The sequence below is a fragment of the Rosa chinensis genome, chromosome 6 (genome assembly GCF_002994745.2).
Source record: "Rosa chinensis cultivar Old Blush chromosome 6, RchiOBHm-V2, whole genome shotgun sequence".
NCBI classification, from domain to species: domain Eukaryota; kingdom Viridiplantae; phylum Streptophyta; class Magnoliopsida; order Rosales; family Rosaceae; genus Rosa; species Rosa chinensis.
In genome coordinates, this window is record NC_037093.1 from 31,848,179 (window position 1) to 31,868,997 (window position 20,819).

General features: G+C 38.3%; 1 protein-coding gene across 1 annotated transcript; it reads left to right on the plus strand.

Annotated features, from left to right (window-relative positions):
• Positions 1 to 394: 394 nt before the first annotated feature.
• On the plus strand, positions 395 to 15,448 carry LOC112170012 (potassium transporter 7). The gene is made up of 10 exons (XM_024307156.2): positions 395 to 667; positions 1,767 to 1,995; positions 2,148 to 2,396; positions 2,590 to 2,640; positions 3,320 to 3,580; positions 11,047 to 11,099; positions 11,208 to 11,322; positions 11,528 to 11,788; positions 13,142 to 13,664; positions 14,501 to 15,448. Exons 1-10 carry the CDS (start codon positions 395 to 397, stop codon positions 15,039 to 15,041), a joined length of 2,556 nt encoding a protein of 851 aa, XP_024162924.1. The 3' UTR covers positions 15,042 to 15,448.
• Positions 15,449 to 20,819: the final 5,371 nt, after the last annotated feature.

Below are 20,819 nucleotides of genomic sequence, written 5' to 3' on the forward strand. Positions count from 1 at the left end.
TCCGACACGTTGTGGAATTGGGCCGTATACTGAGTCGGGCCTAGTATTTAAATATATGGGCCGGCCTATATCCAAACCAGTTAAAAAATGAGCCGGTCCGAACACGGCCTCAAGCCCAATTAAGTGGACCAGACCGGCCAGGTTGCCACCTCTACCGTTACGTGACAAAATTATTAAAAGATTTTGTTTTGGTTAGATATTTGAAGCTTAATCCCAAATTGAGCGCATAAAGGGAAACCCCATTCTCTTTACCAAAACCCAAAATTTGGGTCGTGATTTTGTTTTGGGCAACCCTAAAAATGACCGTCACATTACCTTGAAGACCCAGAGAACCAAAATCGTAGATATTATTGTTGAGAATCCAGAGTGGTGAAAAGAGTTGCCATTGATATTGATGGCTGAGGAGGAGGAAGGTGGCGAGATCAATGGCGGAGTGGGATCGCTGGACTCCATCGAGTCTCGGTGGGTGTTTCAGGACGAGGACGACTCAGAGATCGACGACGAGGACGCAGAGGAAGACGTGAGGCACCGCCGGACCGTAATGGATTCTGAGGATGATGACGAGGACGATAATGCCGAGCAGAGGTTGATTCGCACTGGGCCTCGCATCGATTCTTTCGATGTCGAAGCCCTCGAGGTCCCTGGCGCTCACCGAAATGAATATGAGGTGCTTCTCCACCTTCACTCTTCACTTTTACAAATCCATACTCACTTCATTCTTTACATTTTGCCAAATTTCCTTTGCTCAGTTATTTTCAATAAACCTCAGCTACATGTAATTGAATTTTTTTTTTTTTATTTTTTTTTTTTATGTTTTTAGCAGCTTATTGTTAGAACTGTGTGATGAATTTTCACATTAAGTTTCTCTATAGGCAACTGATACTTACAAGTTGCTTCCGAAAGCACTTGAGTAGTTAGGCTATTCCCGGCGAACAGAATACAGCTTTGTGAAAGCAAACAGTTGCGGTTTTGTGGTTTCCGTAGGTGGAAAGAAATCAGAACATCTTTGATTATAATAACATCATAATGGGATTGGAGTGGAGGAGCTCTTAGACAAAGCCAGGCTTTGGGCTTCGGTTACACCAAAATTTGGGGATGTTTCATCTTTTAGTATTTTCTGTAGATTGAAGACCAGCTCCTTGTTAGTTTCAGTTAGGGTACGCTGTAGAATTTTGTGTAATGATGCTTGTAGTTTAGGCTATGTCTGGTGGAATTCTGGTCTACTGGTGTACATTTTCTACTTTTTAATTTTTGTTCTATGAAAAAGCACTCAATTTTGTAGTTATCTGTAGATCTGCGGTAACTGGAGAAATTATGCAGTTTTTTTTTCCCTTCCAAATATGGGTTCAAAAATGTCTTCGTTATTGTTCATGCTAATGAAATTTGAGTTGTCTACTGAAAGATTGAACAGTTGCGAAAGTATCTAGGTCTCTACTTTGAATACATAGATAGATTATGGTTCGCTAAAACAAAGTTTTAAATTTTTTACTGAGATGGAACCTTGATACAGGAATGTGCATGTTCCTTGTCTTGTTGTTTCTTCACTTTTGTTACTTTTACCTTTCTTTTGTTTTATAATTTATCGGTTCATGTTTCTTCTAAAAAACAAGAAATCAAATTTGGCTTTTGCTAAACGTTTACTTTAATTAAGTGAGGAGTTAATTATATAGTCATAGTGTAATTATTGGATCATGCAGAAGGATGTTTCTTTGCATGGAGCACGGATATTGTTGAAATTTGAAATAATAAAGTATATTTAATTGCAGGATTTCAGTCTTGGAAGGAAAATAGTAATTGCTTTCCAGACCCTTGGGGTTGTATTTGGTGATGTTGGAACCAGTCCCTTGTATACCTTCAGTGTGCTGTTTAGCAAGGCACCTATTAATGGAAATGAAGATGTTCTGGGTGCATTGTCACTAGTCCTATACACCTTAATATTAATCCCCTTGCTTAAGTATGTTCTGGTTGTTCTTTGGGCTAACGATGATGGTGAAGGTATGCTGCATTTGTCACTATCTCTCTGTGTGTGTGTGTGTGTGTGAGTGTGTCTGTATCTATCAATCTATCTATCTATCTATATGCAAACCTGCGATGTATATAGTAAAATTACATCTTCACTTGAAGTATCATAATTTTAACTGTTCCAGGTGGTACTTTTGCTTTGTACTCATTGATCTGCCGACATGCTAAGGTCAGTCTTCTTCCAAATCAGCTTCCATCAGATGCCCGCATATCAAGCTTCAGGCTAAAGGTGCCATCTCCTGAACTTGAGAGATCTTTGAAAATAAAGGAAAGGCTTGAGGCTTCACTGACTTTGAAGAAGCTTCTTCTAATGTTAGTGCTTGCTGGTACTTCTATGGTGATAGCTGATGGCGTTGTTACACCAGCAATGTCAGGTATTGGAGCAGTTTTTTCGTTTGTTCTTGTTGCAGCTGATCAGATCAACCTTCTAATGATTTGATGACATGGAGGAACTACTTTTGTGGTTGTTTTGGATGTCATGTTTTTTTTGGTGGGTTTTACAAGATTAATTTAATGCTTTCTATTACTTTGTCATTGATTTTCATTTACTTGTTTTTCTCTATGCAGTAGTTTCAGCTGTTGGTGGCCTAAAGATTGGAGTAGATGGAATTACACAAGGTATTGTCTAATCTGTGAAGCAACTCTAAATTTTTTTTTTACTTCTCTGACTTTCTTTTTTGTTTTATTTATTTTTTATTTTGGGTTATATCGTTTGTTCTTAATAAAATTACAGTTTGATACATTAGAAGTTGGTATGAAGGAACTGTTTGGTATGATGCACGCCTATAAGTTTGATTACTTGTTTGGTATGAACAATGCTGCCGTATGACATGACATGAACAATACTGCCTTATGACATGACATTATTGTCACATGGCAGTCTTATGATAGTAAACAAGTTGGCCCTTTCTGTTTCCCTTATCAAGCTGCAGCTAGATTTAGCTTTGTACAGCTTGACTTCTGGTTACCAGAAGGAAGTGTTATGTGTGTTCAGCAGTAAAAGTGTAAATATTGTGTGTACTGTAATGCGAAGAGTAAGTTTATCGAGTAAGTTCCCTTGGTTATTTTCAGTATTTATTACTCGTAACTTGTACCTTATTAACTTGTCGACCTAGCAAGGCCTCAAGATTTTCTTTGGAAACATCTATAGAATTGGTATTCTTTGTATATGGATGTAAAGTATGGGTTAAGTAATTAGTGATGGTCATCCTCGTTTCTTCATTCTAAATCTAATTGAGCTGCTTTAATTTAACCACGATCTTAAGCTTTTAGTTCCCCTTTTTGTCTTTGGGTGCAGATCAAGTGATGATGATTTCAGTTGCGTTTCTTATAATCTTGTTCAGTGTACAGAAATTTGGGACAAGTAAAGTGGGACTTGCTGTAGGCCCTGCCTTATTCATATGGTTTTGTTCCCTTGGGGGTATTGGTATTTACAACATTGTTCAATATGACAGCAGTGTCTTGAGGGCCTTCAATCCTGTTCACATCTATTACTTCTTCGAGAGGAACTCAACTAAGGCCTGGTATGCTCTTGGGGGTTGTCTTCTATGCGCAACAGGTAACGAATCTTGAAACTTTTGCTTGTGTGGATGTTTCATTATTGTTATATTTGTCCCTGTAAATTATGCAACCTTGATTCCAATTGTAAATTTTGTTTACACCTGTGTAATGCAGATTTAACTGTTACATGTTAAATTATGAAACAGTGACTCTAGAATCATTTTCTTTAGGGAAGTGATTTTGGCACTCCACTCTCTTTAGGATTTCAATAAATGGTATTATTATGTTGCTTAAGGATTGTAAAAATCACATAGTTTGATAAACATTATTAGTGTCTGACAAGTAAGTAGAATAAAATGGATGAGATGTCCTTTCTAGTTGAGAAGGATTTGGCTTAAGGCAATGTCTTTCAAATGCTTGTCAATGAAAGCTAAAGTGAAGGAAATAGTGGAATCCTATCCCATAATGATTCTGCATCTTCTTCCTTTGTCTTAAAGATATTATTGTGGCATTCAATCCACTCACCACTATAGGATCTACTCAGTACACCTTCATAGGTAAGTGACCTTATGTATCCTCAGTCCCCACTTCTAGAAAGCCACCAGACAACTGCAGTAAGAAACTTCTAGGGCTCACCCACAATAAGCCAAACAAGTCCAACAAAGGGGACCAGGTCTGACTTGTGAACCTACAGTGCAGGAATTGTGGTCTAAACCCTTTCCCTCCTTTTGACAAATTGGAAAGACTGCTGCAAATTAGTGGCCTAACTATCAGGATAAATTTCGTTCATTTATGCAATGAACTGGAGAGGTAGTAAATACCACCTTTCTTATTTGGAGGGGAAAAACATCGGATATCTCTGGTTTTGATTATAGTACCATCTATTTGATAGAATGCTGTGACCCTCTTGCATACGCACACACCCCCAATTGCATGATCAGAGGCATCTATGTAGAGTTTCAAAGGTTTTTGAACACCTGGAGGACCCAACACTGGTGCCAAACTAACTGCATTAGCTTGTCAAAAGCACTTTGACATTCACTCATTCATTCTCACTTCTGATCCTTCTTTAGAAGATCAGTCAAATGGTTTGCTTCTTTGAATACCCTTTTATGAATCTTAGGACGGTTTTTCATCATCTTGTCAAGTTTATTTAGGGTGAGGGGTGTTGAACCGTTAATGTATCCAAGTCCTAACCTGTTTCTTCAGCCCTCATTACTTGAGCTAACCCTATAGACATGAAGTACTGCTAAGAAAGCTAATAATATTGATTTTGAGAAAGTTCAAGCTGTAGTAAATATGCACCTTTTACCCAGAACCTTGTTTCTCTTTATAGGCTTATGACTGTGCAAACAATAATAGGATGATGATGCTAAATATCACAGCAGAAAACCACAGCACACGAACACAGAATTTTATAGAGGTTCGACAAAAACTTTGCCTACGTCCTCTGTGTGATCTCTCTTGAGAATCACTAGCACTATGGAGATAACAACTTGATTACAAGTACTTATTGAAATCCCTATGCTAATCCCCAACCTCTTTGCTAGATCTCTCTATCACCCTTGGCTCTCCCTGCCTCTGTGTTTATATGTTAACTGAGAACTCTCTGAGATCTCTCTTTGATCTCTTCTCTAATCTGATCTGAGGACACATTATAGGAGCTCCCTGCAGCCCTATTTATAGATTATAGGTGCTGGTTACAAACATATCACATTAGGATTCCTAAAACTATTAGAACAAGGAAAGAGAGCTAGCTTTCCTATTCCTAACCAGAATAGAACTTATTTTCCAGGTCTAAATCAATAGGAATAACTCTTCCTATTCCAAAACCCATTAGGATACTAGAAGAATTCCCGTGCGCACTAATCTTCACTTACCCATCTGGTTTTGCCTTGAATCCTAATCAATTTAGGCATATCAACGAGCCAAATTCACAACAATCTCCACCTTGGTGAGTTGATACCAAACTGATTGCTGCAACCTCCAGGATATCTTGTACTTCTTGAAGTAATCCTGAAACCTTCAAGAACCTTCACCTTGGCAAAAAATCTATTTGCCTCAACGCACCTCAAGTGAGGAGGTGCTCCACCTCAATCTCAACATGCTGGAAGATCGAGTAGGTTCAAGTAACACTTGAACTCCTCCATGGCAATGGTCCTGGTCAAACAATCTGAGACATTCTCCCTTGAATGAACTTTCTCATTTGTTATCTTCCTTGAGTTGACCCAACCTTCGTTGCGATGACCACAAACATCAACGTGTGTCATTTCTGCTTGAAACACTTGATTCCTTGTCAAATTGATGACCCCATTCTTCATCACAACTTCTTGTTGAATTCCAAACTCACTCATTAATCCATTAAGCCATAATGCCTCTGCGGAAGCTTCTGTTAGTGCCATGCGATCTACTTCAGTGGTAGACAACGTCGTAGCTGATTCTTTGGTTGCTCTACAGCTCACTAAACCTTCACCACAAGTAAAAACATAACTTGTTGCAGGTCTTGTCTTGTCTATGTCTCCTGCCAAATCTGAACCCTTAGGACCAGCAATGCATGCTTGTTCTTGTTGTCTTTCAAACATAGATTCATGCTCCTTCGTGTCTCTCAAGTAATACAGAATCCACTTCACTGCTTGCCAGTGCCGTCTATCTGGATTCACCATATACTTTGACACAATGCTCAATGCTTGAGCTAAACCTGGTCTTGTGCAGATTCTAGCATAGATAAGACATCCCACTACTCTCGCATAAGACACATTCATCATCTCATTAAACTCCTTCGTAGATGATCTCTGCACACTCAACTGGAAGTGTGCTACTGGTGGAGTAGACACGGGTTCATAAAACAGCCATATTTTTCCCGCTTCTCTGTCCCTCCTTATCTTCACTCCTAGGATCTGTTGTGCAGTTTATAGATCCTTTATGTCGAATTCCTTCCCTAGTTGTGTCTTTAACTTTGAAATTCTAGACATATCCTGACATGTAGTTAACACGTCACCTAAATAAAGTAGCAATAGTAAAACCATACTATCCTTGAACACGTGATGATAAATGCAGCTATTCACTGGTGAGATTTGGTCAAAATCGACCTTTACTTTCTGCCAATACTCCTTGGCCAATACCTGAGCTTTGAATCTCATGGCTTCCTCATCATGCATTCCTTCCTTTTTCCTATAAACCCACTTACAGCCAACCTGATTTCTTTCTTTGGGCTTAGGAACTAACTCCTGAACCAAGTCCTTCTGTATGGACTTCTTCATCTGTTCTAACATAGCTCCCATCCAACTTTCTTATACATCATTTGCTATAGCTTCCTGATACGTGGTTGGATCTTCTGGACTGAAACTTAGAGCATACTTGTCCAATGCTATGCTTCTCTGGAACTCTTGCCCAAGTGACTGACGAACCGAGTCGTAGGTTCGCAGTGCTAATTGCTCCACTTGAGCTTGTTTTAATGACTGTTGTTGTTGCTCTAAGACTTCTTCCTCGATAACCCCTTTATCATGCTCCACCTGCTCAATTTGCTCCACCTGAGCTGGAGTTTCTTCCATGATCCCTTTGGTTAGAGGAACTTCGGTTGCTTTCTCTACAACATCAGTCTTCTTTTTTCACCTCACTTGTCTTGACTTCATTGAACGGCATTGTCTCTTCATCAAAAATGACATGTCTACTTAGAACCCTTTTCTTGCTGACAATATCCCATAACCTGTAGCCCTCTACTCCTTTCTCAATACCGAGAAATATGCACTTGCATGACTTTTGCCTGAGTTTGGTTTGCTCATTGTTGGAAATATGAGCATATGCGCTGCAACCAAACACCCTTAAGTTAGAATAGTCAACTGGTTCTCCAGACCATACCTCCTCTGCACACTTGAAGTCCAAGACTTTTGATGGTGACCGATTAACCAAGTAACACGCATGGTTAACTGCATCTGCCCAAAACGTGTCCGGTAATCCTGCATGCAACCGCATGCTTCTTTCTCTCTCCAAGAGAGTTTTATTCATCCTTCTAGCAGCTCCATTTTGTTGGAGATTCTCCTTCACCGTGAAGTGTCTCGTGATTCTTTCATCCTTGCAAAATTGTAAGAACCTTTTCATTCTATATTCACTGCCACCGTTACTTCTCAAATACTTGATTTTTCTGCCTGTTAGATTTTCTACTTCTGTTTTCCACTCCTTGAACTTGGTGAAAACCTCGGATTTCTCCCTCATAAAGTAGACCCAAATCTTCCTCGAAAAATCATCTAGAAAAGTAACAAAGTACTTGAAGCCTCCCATAGACCTTACTGGTGCCGGGCCCCATACATCTGAGTGAATATAATCCAGCAATCCTTTGCTTTTGTTCTCACAATTTGCTAACTTGAATGCCACAATCTGCTTCCCAAGAGTACAATCCTTGCAGAAGTTCAGTTTGCAAACACTGACACCTTCTAGCTTACCTTTCTTGTGGACTTCCTGCATTCCTCTTTGACTCATGTGCCCAAGGCGATGATGCCATAGCTCAGTCTTGTCTTTTACCTCAGTAGACATTGCAACTCCACCTATTATTGTAGTCCCTTGAAGCTTGTATAAGTTGTTAGATTGAATGTCGCCCTTCATCACAACAAGTGATCCCTTGAGAACTTTGAGTCTTCCCTCTTCAGAGCGATACCTATATCCGGCCTTGTCCAAAGTACCCAAAGATATCAAGTTCTTCCTTAACTTAGGAATATATCTGACATTCTCCAGCGTTCTAACAACTCCATCATGCATTCTGATTTTCACTGATCCAATACCTAGGATCCTACACGATGAGTCATCTCCCCTAAAAACGTGTCCACTGCTACTGTCCTCAAATGTGTCAAACCATTCTCGGATTGCACACGTGAAATGTACAACCGGTATCCAAAATCCAATTTCTGAAAGCATTGGAGCTGGCTGCTACCACAAGGAGCTCACCGTCATCTTTATCTTGTTTGATGACTACATTGGCTGTGTTTGAATTCCCTGCCATCGCCTCTGCTCTCATCTTCCCTTCTCTGCAGTTTCTTTTCAAGTGGTCGGTAGCACCACATTTGAAGCAACCTTTCTTGTATTTTTCCTTGGATTTTGATGTACCCTTGTTACCAGATTTATCCTTCTTACTCGTCAACTGACCTGTCTCATTGCCTTTGACATGAAGGCCTCCTTGAGAGCTTTTGGTCTCCCTACTCATCTTAAAATAAGATTGAATAGCTTCGGTAATCTCATCGTACTTGAGAGAATCCTTACCTGAAACAAGTCTGGTGATGAAGTGCTTGAATGAAGCTGGTAAAGATCTTAGCAGCATAAGTGCTTTCTCCTCATCTTTATACCTCACATCCACCTTTGATAAATTGGCAACACAAATCTGAATTTTATTCAAATGACCCTGCAGATCCCCGCCTTCTTCCATCCGAAGACTATAGAGTTCGTCTTTCAAGAAGAGTTTATCCGTGTCAACCTCTTTGACATTGTCCAATGTCTTACTGCTGTTCATATTCTCACCAATATGAACCTTACCCACATAAACCTTCTCGAGATAATCCCAGGTCTCCTTGCTGTTCATATTCCCACCGGCACTAGCCAATACATGAACCAATACATGATCAGCAAGATGTAGCTCTATAAAGCTCCTTGCCTTGCCTCATACAAACCTTGTAGAATCAGGACACTTTTCATCTTCCTCTGCCATAATGTGAAGTTATCCTTCCCATTCAACATAATGGGCATCACATTGCTGCCTGCATCTGCCTTGTCATCTGCCATCTTAGAAACACCTTGAGCCTAAGCTCTGATACCACTTTGTAGTAAATATGCACCTTTTACCCAGAACCTTGTTTCTCTTTATAGGCTTATGACTGTGCAAACAATAATAGGATGATGATGCTAAATATCACAGCAGAAAACCACAGCACACGAACACAGAATTTTATAGAGGTTCGACAAAACTTTGCCTACGTCCTCTGTGTGATCTCTCTTGAGAATCACTAGCACTATGGAGATAACAACTTGATTACAAGTACTTATTGAAATCCCTATGCTAATCCCCAACCTCTTTGCTAGATCTCTCTATCACCCTTGGCTCTCCCTGCCTCTGTGTTTATATGTTAACTGAGAACTCTCTGAGATCTCTCTTTGATCTCTTCTCTAATCTGATCTGAGGACACATTATAGGAGCTCCCTGCAGCCCTATTTATAGATTATAGGTGCTGGTTACAAACATATCACATTAGGATTCCTAAAACTATTAGAACAAGGAAAGAGAGCTAGCTTTCCTATTCCTAACTAGAATAGAACTTATTTTCCAGGTCTAAATCAATAGGAATAACTCTTCCTATTCCAAAACCCATTAGGATACTAGAAGAATTCCCGTGCGCACTAATCTTCACTTACCCATCTGGTTTTGCCTTGAATCCTAATCAATTTAGGCATATCAACGAGCCAAATTCACAACACAAGCAACTGAAGGGGTTCAAGAAGTATCAAGCAGATTTTCATGTTTCAAAAAATGAACTTCACGTGTAGAAGTTGGTGTGAGGAATATGCAGATGTAAAAGATATTTAGTAAAGATGATGATCTGATGAGTGAAATTTAAATTCCTGGTCAATGATAAATATCAATTGTAATCAAGAACAGTAGTTGTTCAGCAATTTTATGACAAAGATTGTCAAGAAACTCATGAAGAAATTAAAGGTTTAGTCACTAGGATATTGAGATAGCTCCTACATCTACAATTTCAGATTTTGAACATGTTGAATTTCCCCTGGTATTTCCAATCATTATCTGGTGGATAGTATCAGCATATGGAAAGATCAAAGTCGCTATTTGGTTAAAGAACTTGTAATAAAAAGACAAAAGCAATCAAGAATTCGAGATTTGATTTGTTTGAATAGATATCAAATGTCTTGGCCTCTCTTAGTTAAAACCTTCTTATGAAGTTGCTTCATGTGCGGAAATGAGAATGGAAAATGACAGGCATTATGAATTTCTAACCAAAAATTTAATGGAATTTTATAGATCAAACTTTGGATAAGTAGCTCAATACACCAGATAAACCAAACGGGTAAACTTCTAATAGCTTATCTAACAGACCTCATAGACCTCTAAATTACAGCTGCCTGCCAATCTAAAAGAAAATGATGGATCCCTTGTCTCAATGAAAACCAACATTGGTTGAAAATTTAACTCTCTCCCTCAATCCCAGCCTCTTTGTAATTTTCAAATATTCTCATATTCAAAGGAGAATATCCCATAGCTTCTTGATGAAGATTATTCTAACCCTATCAAATAGGTCGCAATAATGTGGAAAAATGGAAAAGAAAAGACATGTGATTGAAGTGCTCCTAGTGTAAAGCATGATTTATGGAGTGTCAACCATCACTCACGTGGTGAAATATTGGTGGAACTGTGCTTTTATATGCAGATACTGTATTTTTTTTTTCCCTGTATGGTGGACAGGGAACCTATGTAGTAATGTCATCAACTATTAACACGTGTTACTGATGGCATGTAGCATGTTTCAGGTTCTGAGGCAATGTTCGCAGATCTTTGCTACTTTTCTGTGCGATCAGTCCAGGTAAAGAATTAAGAACTAATACCTTTCCTGTGATACATCATAATTTGAATATGGTGTTCGCTGGCTGATTACTACAGATTTAATTTACCGGGTTCTTTTTCTTTACAGCTTACATTTGTTTGCCTTGTTTTGCCCTGCCTTATGTTGGGTTATTTGGGTCAAGCCGCATACCTTATGGAGAATCCCAATGGGGCTGACCAAGCTTTCTTTTCTTCAATTCCAAGTAAGCTCCATTGGTCTATTTCTTTGGCTTTCTATGTATTTTAGGTGTTGGTGCCTGTTTCATTCGTTAGTGCTTCGATATTTTGTTGACTATCAAGTCATAAAAGATATGTCATTAACTCTATCTTTTTGTTTGCAGTTTGAACATTGTATTGCATGCATATGTAATGGATGAACATTAATTACTGAGATTTCTTTGGCTGCAGGTGGTGCTTTTGCCTTTTGGCCTGTGTTCTTCATTGCTAATATTGCTGCATTGATTGCTAGTCGTGCAATGACAACAGCCACCTTTTCATGCATAAAACAATCAATGGCACTTGGTTGTTTCCCTCGTCTTAAAATCATACATACCTCCCGGAAATTTATGGGGCAGATTTATATCCCTGTTGTGAATTGGTTTTTGCTGGTGGTTTGCCTGGTGTCTATCTGCTCTATTTCAAGCATTGATGAGATTGGAAATGCATATGGTAATACTCATTATGCTCCAAAATATTTAATCTTGTTTTTGTTCAGCTTTGCTTTTCATTTTGTTATCAATCTTTAAGTTAATATACTGGGTTACTCTAGAGAACTTACACACAAACTTTTGCATAAATGTAATTGTTTTTTTGAAACGAAATGTAATTGTTTAGTTGTGTTCAAAATCTGAACAAATGTTGTGCATTCCCTCACCTATTAGTACTCACTGCATTCCATACACCTGACTCTCTTTGTTATTGCATTTTGGTTAAAGTTATAGTTGCAAAATGTCTCATTAATTGGGTTTTGGGTATGACATGTGCGGAAGGTTTCTGCTTTAAATTTCCCCTATTGTCTTTGAACTTTTAATGAATTGCTTTCTTTTTGGCTTGTACTTCCTCAGTGTTTTGCTTATGAAATTTGTGGTACTATATGATAAAAGAATTGCATTCTGAAATTATATTGGTTTAAAAGAACAAATTTTGGTCTCCTTAGAGTTCAGAAACTACTCCCTATCAGCCTCATTACTAGATTGAAAAGCTGCAGTGACTTGATAAATGTAGTTTTCTTGAAGTTTCAGTGCTATATATTGAGTTATTTTTCGGCATGTTTGAGGATTTCTTGTCTTCTATTGCACCATGGCCTCTTTCTAACAAAAGTTCTGTTTCTTCTCAAAGCACTTTTTTTCCCCTTTTAACTTTAAACCTAGTCTGTTTTTCTTTATGAAGATAGTTTTCCTCTCTTGGTTAAAATTTATCTTGTTATGGTCCTGATCCCCACAGTTAGAACCTTTTATTATTTTCGGCTGTAACATATATAGGAAATACATTAACTCTTGTATCCTTCTAATTTGCACGAGTAGAGAAATATGTGATACCTTCAAAATTTACACATTTACTTGATCAAAACTTTTTATAACATGACAAAATGAAATAATTCAAAATATTATATATGTAAATGAACTCCTTATGTTTAAAACAAATTCCCTCTTTAGAATCTACTTGTTTGAGGCTTTGTACATATGGATAAGCCATATAAGTGACTCCATTTTTTTGTTTTCCTACTGGAATCCAATAGGTTGGTCCCTACTCCTACATCAACCTTAAATTCTAATATTTATCTCAACTTGAAATATAAAATCTGGAATACCTAATGTCGTTTCAGCTAAGAAACAACCAATTTATGATTGCCCACCTGCTGTATAACATACAGGCATTTTGATGATATACTTTAAGAATTTATATCAATTAATTTTTCCTGTGTCTATACAGATGAACATGCATTATTCACTTAATATACTGGATTTTAAATTTTAATTTTTTTATATTATTTTTTTTGATAATGATCCTCTTGTACTACAGGAATTGCTGAGCTAGGAGTGATGATGATGACAACCATTTTAGTAACAATTGTTATGCTTCTTATATGGCAGATAAACATTATTATCGTGCTGAGTTTCATAATAATTTTCCTCGGGTTGGAATTGACATTTTTCTCATCAGTTCTCTGGAGTGTGGGAGATGGAAGTTGGATAATTTTGGTCTTTGCTGTTATCATGTTCTTCATAATGTTTATATGGAACTATGGAAGCAAGCTTAAGTATGAAACTGAAGTAAAGCAAAAGCTGTCAATGGATTTGATGCGGGAATTGGGTCCTAATCTTGGGACCATCAGAGCTCCAGGAATTGGCTTACTTTACAATGAGCTAGTGAAGGGTATACCAGCAATCTTTGGCCATTTTCTGACCACACTTCCTGCTGTCCACTCAATGGTCATATTTGTATGTATAAAATATGTTCCAGTTCCTGTAGTGCCTCAAAGTGAAAGGTTCCTATTCCGGCGTGTCTGCCCAAAAAGCTACCACATATTTCGTTGCATTGCCAGGTAACGTGCTAAACTTGTGTGAGTTGGATTGGCCAAAAGAGAAGAAAAAGAAAAAAGAAAAGAAAATACTGGTTGGGAGAGTAAGATGTTGGCCTTTAGTAACCTTAATTTGTCTCTATAGATGTTGTTGTTGTTGTGTGTGTGTGCGTGTGTGTGTGTGTGTACAGGCCTTATCCACTAACGGAGTTAATCTTACATTAAAAAATTTGCTGACATCCTAATTTAAAATATAAATCTTGAGAATCAAGACCACCCATCTTAATATATGACTCCTGCAAAGTTTCATTCAAATCCAGTAATCCTTTAACCATTTGTTTACCCATTTTCACCATTTTAGTTCATTCTGACGGTCTGTATGGTCTGTATTGTTTCACAATTTTACATGACCAAAAGGTTACCAACGTAGCAGAAGAGTTGCTTATTAAAAAAGAAATCTAAAGGATCAACGATTCCAACTTCTGGAATCTATCCCTAGTATCGGTTGACGTTAGCCGTAGTGGAGCCCCTTTTGGTTAAACTTTCAAAATACCAAAGAATGACCCTTCTTTCTTACAGCAGAACTACAGAGTAACAAAAAATATCAAGGCCTCACCACTTACTTCCATTTACTTTTCTCATATTATATTCCATATAAAAATATGGGCCAAGTGTAAATGAATACTTATTTTAGTATTACTGTTTCTTATGAGATGTCCCTAATGTAATGCTGAACCTTAATAGGGCATGACCCTCAGTGCAGCTGAGTAAAATTGTAGTCTTATAGATGTGGGGACATCATTTTCCTTTTTGCTTTTCCTCATGATTTGTTTAGATGTTTGATGTTATTACTTCAATAGGTATGGCTACAAGGATGTTAGGAAGGAAAGTCACCAGACCTTTGAACAGTTACTAATTGAGAGCCTCGAGAAATTTATTCGTCGGGAAGCTCAGGAGCGGTCATTGGAGAGTGATGGGGATGATGGGGATACAGATTCGGAAGATGAGTCCTCTTGCTCAAGGGTTCTCATAGCTCCCAATGGAAGTGTCTACTCACTTGGCGTTCCTCTCCTGGCTGAGTACAAGGAGCCGAGCAAGCCAATCTCAGAAGCTAGCACATCTGAGGAGATGACGTCAGTGCCTCCTACAGATCCAGCAATTTCTGATTCTGAGCAGAGTATTGAGAGGGAACTATCTTTTATTCGCAAGGCAAAAGAATCTGGGGTTGTCTATCTTCTTGGCCATGGGGATATTAGGGCCAGAAAAGATTCCTGGTTTATTAAGAAGTTAATCATAAATTACTTCTATGCCTTCTTGAGAAAAAATTGCAGGAGGGGGATTGCAAATTTGAGCGTGCCTCATTCGCATCTAATGCAGGTTGGCATGACATATATGGTTTGAGGATTGATTTTGTGGATCAAAATAACGCAAATTTAACTTTTACAACCGAGTTGAAACACAGGCAATTGGAGTTATACAAAAGGCCTTGATGTTGCACGCCTTCCCATCACTGCTGCTTAGATTATCAACAGCTTATGGGGTTTTAGTGCCATCATTGATTCTTGGCTGTTTGGTTCCATCAATCCGAGAAGCATTTTGCATGAAGTTTTGTACTCAGGTGTTCTTCCAATTTTTGCCGTCGTGCATTTGGAAAGTGTATTGTAATTACAATGTCAAGTTATGTGAATGCGATTTATAATGACATAATTCCACTCAAAAGTTATTTGACATTGAAAAGAATTGTTGGGTTGGCATTCATTTTTGTTGAGACATGATACGAAATTAATATAACCTTAGTTAAAAAATTATTGACCAGGAGCCTACTTTGTGTGTCTCGTCCCTCAATCACTTCCTCTCCAAAATTCATGTATATGTTAAATTTCTCGATATCTACAATTACAAAAATTTAGATGGACCATATTTCAGTCATATTATGTGACAGGTGAAGTTCCATTTATTAATGTGGTATTGTGGTATAATAAAATATGCTTAGCATGTCGACGTTTCAAAGTTAAAAAGTTCTGTGGCGGACGATGCTTCTAAGACTATTTGTAACGTCCCGAACCTAAAGTTACCAGTTTACGAGTCTTTCGATGGGTAAACAACAATTACATTTAATTTTTGGCTCCGTTTTGACATTTTAGGGGGCCCTAAAAATTGACTTTTTGTTCGGATCAAAATTTGAGAAAATGTAAAAGTTGTAGAGGACATTAAACCGAGCGTGTGCATATGTGGTACGTAAAAATCGAAGTTCGTATGCGAAAGTTATAAGCGAAATATAAAAGTTACTGTTTATAGTAGATTGGTATAAATTTGAAAAGTTACTGTAGCCGGGTAACTTTTCTTTCTTTTCTCTCTCCTTCCCCGTCCTCTCTCAGTCTCTCTTCTGCAACTCTCTCTCTCTTCTGCAACCTCCTCTTTCACCACCTCTAGGCAACCAAATGGCGAGCTGCGAGCATCGATAGACTCGTCTCCTCCTCCTTATCACGCATGTGGGAGTTGTTTACAACGATTTGGCCGGAAATGTGGAGATCGAAGCCACCAGTTAGCCAAAGCCGATTTCCGGCCACCTCCGGTCATAAACCCAGGTCCATTAGAAGCATCTTAAGCCACTCTTCATGCTCGCCAAGTTTCATAACCCAGATCGAAGCATGGAGGAAGAAAGCATAATTGGAAAATTTCACTGTACTTCGGAGTGCTTAATTGTTTGGCTACTTCAAGGTATTTTCTGACTTTGTTACAGTTGAGAAAGTTATTGGAAATGTTGAGATGATGCTGTGGATGAAATTTGGTGGCCGGAGGAGGAGTTGGCCGCGCATGAACAGTGTCGCCGCATGAATAGTGCGGTGTATGAATAGTGATTTATATTATGTTTTTTTTTTTTAGCTAGTTAAATCCTATCATTTTTGTAAAGGATGAATATGTGAATTTGGTTGGAATTGGAGAAGTTTTTAATTGATTATGAATTTCTGGGAATTTGGGATTTTGATTATCGATTTACGAGAATCCGACCGTCGGATATCTCTGGTTCTGACTTGGAACCTTTAAGATAATGAATTGGTATTAGATGTAAAATTTGGGTTGAATCAGAGAAGAAGTGGCGAGATGATTTATGAGGATTTGATTTTGAGAATCGTATTTAATTGTTAAATAGTTATTCATGGAAAATAATTGTGTACAGGGCGACGTACCGAGCTATTGCTCGACGAAGGAACTCGTATGCATGGTTGCCTAAACAGTACTGTGAGTGGACATTTATTTTAAATTAAATGTGCATGCAGTATATTATTAATTTCCGATTGAGATTTAATTTATTATTTGAATTATTGAGTATTATGATTTTATGAGCTTGATTTCTTGAGATTTATTATGCTCTATGAGTTATGGGATTTTTAGTGGATTTCCTTCTCGAGGGCTTTCAATAGATTTTCAAGCTAATTATTTATGAGTTATTGAGTTGGGAAATGATTTTCGGGAAGTGACTGATTCAGAAAATATTATGAGAATTATTGATTTCGAATATCGGTTTTTATAAGGATTCACGAGTACGAATGTTTCATCGAATATTTGAGCATGATTGAATTATCGAGATTTATTGAGCTTTGAGCTCCGCACTTGTCAGCCTTGAAGTTAGATTGAGATTTCTTTCTGAAAGCATTTATTGATTTACAGAGTATTTGATTTATGCTTTCGAGGATTTATTGAGATATTGAGATTTGAGTTAGCGAGATAATCCTGAGTTATGCTTTCGGTGAATTTTTAATGATTTATTGAAGTAATATCGAGTTTCTTTCCAAAAGCAAGTAATTGAAAGAGGTTATTTTCAGTTTCTTGAGGAGGCTATCAGTCAGCGCATGCATGCATTACCTAATTGGCAGTCCCTTCTAGGTGATAGTCTGGTTGGCAGTCCCTTCCAGACTACATCCCGATTGGCAGTCACTTCCGTTGCGTCACCCGGTTGGCAGTCCCTTCCAGATGACATGAGGTAGTTAGTAGGCAGTCCCTTCTACCCACCGCCTCCTGTTCTGGTTGGCAGTGCCTTCCAGACTACATCCCGGTTGGCAATCCCTTCCAGATGACATGAGGTAGTTAGTTGGCAGTCCCTTCTAATTACCTGTGGTTAGTTGGCAGTCCCTTTTATCCACCGCCTCCTGTTCTGGTTGGCAGTCCCTTCCGATGCGTCATCTGGGTGGCAGTCCTTCCCAGATGGCATGAGATGACTAGACAGTAGTCATTTCTAGTCATCAAACGAACCTCTTGAAAATGATGTTTTAAAAAAGGATTGAGGATGAGATTTTAAGAGATTGCAGTAAAGATGATGTTTAAAAGTATTTTCAAGATTGTTACTGCATGCGAGGTTTTAGAGAATAACTTGGGAAGACATTAAGTTTTACTTATACATTTGAAATTACTTATTTTTCGTCCACTCACTCTAACGGTTTTTAAATGTTTTCCCCTGGGCCCTTCGGTTTTAAATGCCCAGTTTGCAGGCCAGTTTAGCTTGAGGTCGAGCGTACATGGGGTTGAGGCATAGCTGTCATAGCTTCTGCATTATAAAAGTATCGGTCTTTTATCTTATATTTTATCATCTTGTACGCCTGTACACTAGATTGCTCTGATAACCCAAGATATTAATATTCTTAAGTTCAGAATTGTTTGTGAAATTGGAGATGTTGTGATACGGGGAGCAGGGTGGCTCCAGAAGATTAAGGATGGATTATTTTAGAAGTGTAAATGTCTTTCTACAGGTTTTTTGGTAGTCCACTTTTAGAGGGAGTTCTGCCAAACTTTTGGTAGAATTTCTTCTGAGGTCGGTCCTGCAGGGCCTCTTTGGATTTCAAGGTGAAATCCGGGGCGGGTTCTGTCACTATTCCCCTGAAATCAATTGCTTTCCTTCTTTTATTATTATTATTTTTTTCATGAAAGAAATACAAATAAAAAACCAACAACTCAAAATAAGGGAGTTTGGCCAGCACCATTTGATTTAGTGGCATAAGTCTCTTTGTTGTAAGTTGGAGGTCGTGAGTTCTACTCACAGTAGATTAGTTGTTGTATTTGATACAGGGGAGTGAAATTTGCACACCCCCAATTGTAATATGCACTCCTACTATCTACATTTAATATTATAAACTTACTTCCCGTTTTGCCCTTTTATTTTATTTTTTTACCAAAAGTTAAAATAAATTTTCTATCTAGTTAAATTAAAAGAAATCTGAACATCAATTGTAGAATTTGTAGTTGCTCAAAAACTTGACTACTAAGCAGATCAAGTCTGCATCTATCTGAAAAGAAGATCAAAACTTTAGCCAGCAAAGCAAACAATGACTTGATAAGTCAAAACTAACTTCATGCTCCAACAATGGTAGTCTCCTCAGCATGTTGATTCCCTTTCAGTTGAAGAACAATTGAAAAAGGTAATACTAGTCATTTGGTCTTTTGAGTAGTTGAAGGGAGAGATTGGCAGGTTGTGGACTTTCAATAGCTTCACCAGCGAGCAATTTTTTGGGACATATAGTTGGATTTTCTGATTCTTATAGTGTATGGTTTTTATTGGGAATTTAACTGGGATTGACTAGGCCATGTTTCCCACACTTGAATTTTTCACCAAGGACTTTGGAGGAGAAAGCCAGCAAACTGAAGGAAAAGGAAGACATGAGAGTTTGCTGCATTTTTGAGGTAATACTTCTCCAGCTCCCACCATTAGATCCACGATCCCAGCCACCACCTCCACTTCCACGACTGTTGACATCTCCACTTCCACGGCTGTTGCCACCACCACTTCTGTAGACACCACCTCCAACGAAGCAACGAACTCGACCTATAGCGAGAAATGAAAACCGTAGAAAAGATAAAGACTTAACTTTGAGGAAGAGAGTGAGAAACAGAGAAAGGAAAATGGGATTTGAGTTTATGGATTAGGTGATAGGATTGAGGTTGATGTTCTTCCTTTATCTTTCTGCGGTAAATATCATAACTGGGGTTGAAGATGAAGAGGCTGGGTGGGTACATGGGTGAGAGCAATTTAGTGTTTCGTGTAAGGGCAAAAGAGGGAGTGCAACACATAAAATCATAAAATATAGTAAATTTAGATAGTGGGTGTTTCTTGTGGCTTTCTCCGGTTACTTCACACAGAATGCTATACCGCCTGGGGTACCGATCCAACTCCTAAATCCTGAACCAAGAACACAGCTACATCAAAAGCGACAACACCAAGTATAATCAGCAACAACAGACTCTCCTTAAGATCAAAATGAACTAGGTTTAATCTGAGGACAGTGTGGCAGACTTGCTCACTAAGTTATTGCCTAAATTTCACTTTCAAGAAACATGTTGGTAGCATCGTTTGCGGAATTTACTATATTTTATGATTTTATGTGTTGCACTCCCTCTTTTGCCCTTACACGAAACACTAAATTGCTCTCACCCATGTACCCACCCAGCCTCTTCATCTTCAACCCAATTACATTAGGGGGAGAAGCAGACATCAGGGGGAGATGCAGACATCAGGGGGAGATGTCTACAGGGGAGATGTCTACATGTATGGTCTTGAAACGTGAAGGGTGTGTTGTGTTCTTTTTCCCCTTTGACCGAGGTTATTTTTGTCCCACATGATTTTTGTTACTCGGCAAGGTTTTTAATGAGGCAACGAGAGGAGCACCACATTTGGGCGACACAAGAGGGAGTGTTCAAGTAAATCCAGAATATGTGTCTAGCCCAAACTCTAGGTTACTTGACCTAGTTGTAATTGGGTTATAAATTAGAGATTATTTCACAGATATCTGATTAATTGTACGATTATCTTTCATTATACAACTCTGATTCTATGTCTTGCAATCATTTATATGAAGAAGCCCCTATTATCAATGAAAGCACAACTCAATTCTCTCCTAATTTTGGTTTTCCTTAAACACTATATACTATTTGCGGGTTCACTATTCATCAGCTTAGTAATAGTGCCGGCTCAAGCCGAGTTGACATTGTGAAAAGACGATTTTGCCCCTACCTCCTATCTCTTGCCCCGACATCTGTCATACTGCTTAGTGTTATCGTGTTTTTACCAAGTACTAAAATATCCAAGATATACTCGATATTTCCTCAAAATTTCCAATTTTTACAATTATCGATATTAATTTTAACATCTTTTCGATATATCATTTTTAGTATAGTTTGAGCTAATCA

Bases quoted from the DNA above. Each gene is read 5' to 3' on its own strand.
- LOC112170012 (XM_024307156.2), top strand. From the start codon at position 395: ATGGCTGAGGAGGAGGAAGGTGGCGAGATCAATGGCGGAGTGGGATCG. The intron at 668-1,766 runs GTGCTTCTCCAC...ATTTAATTGCAG, and splicing joins CTCACCGAAATGAATATGAG to GATTTCAGTCTTGGAAGGAA. The intron at 2,641-3,319 runs GTATTGTCTAAT...CTTTGGGTGCAG, and splicing joins AGTAGATGGAATTACACAAG to ATCAAGTGATGATGATTTCA.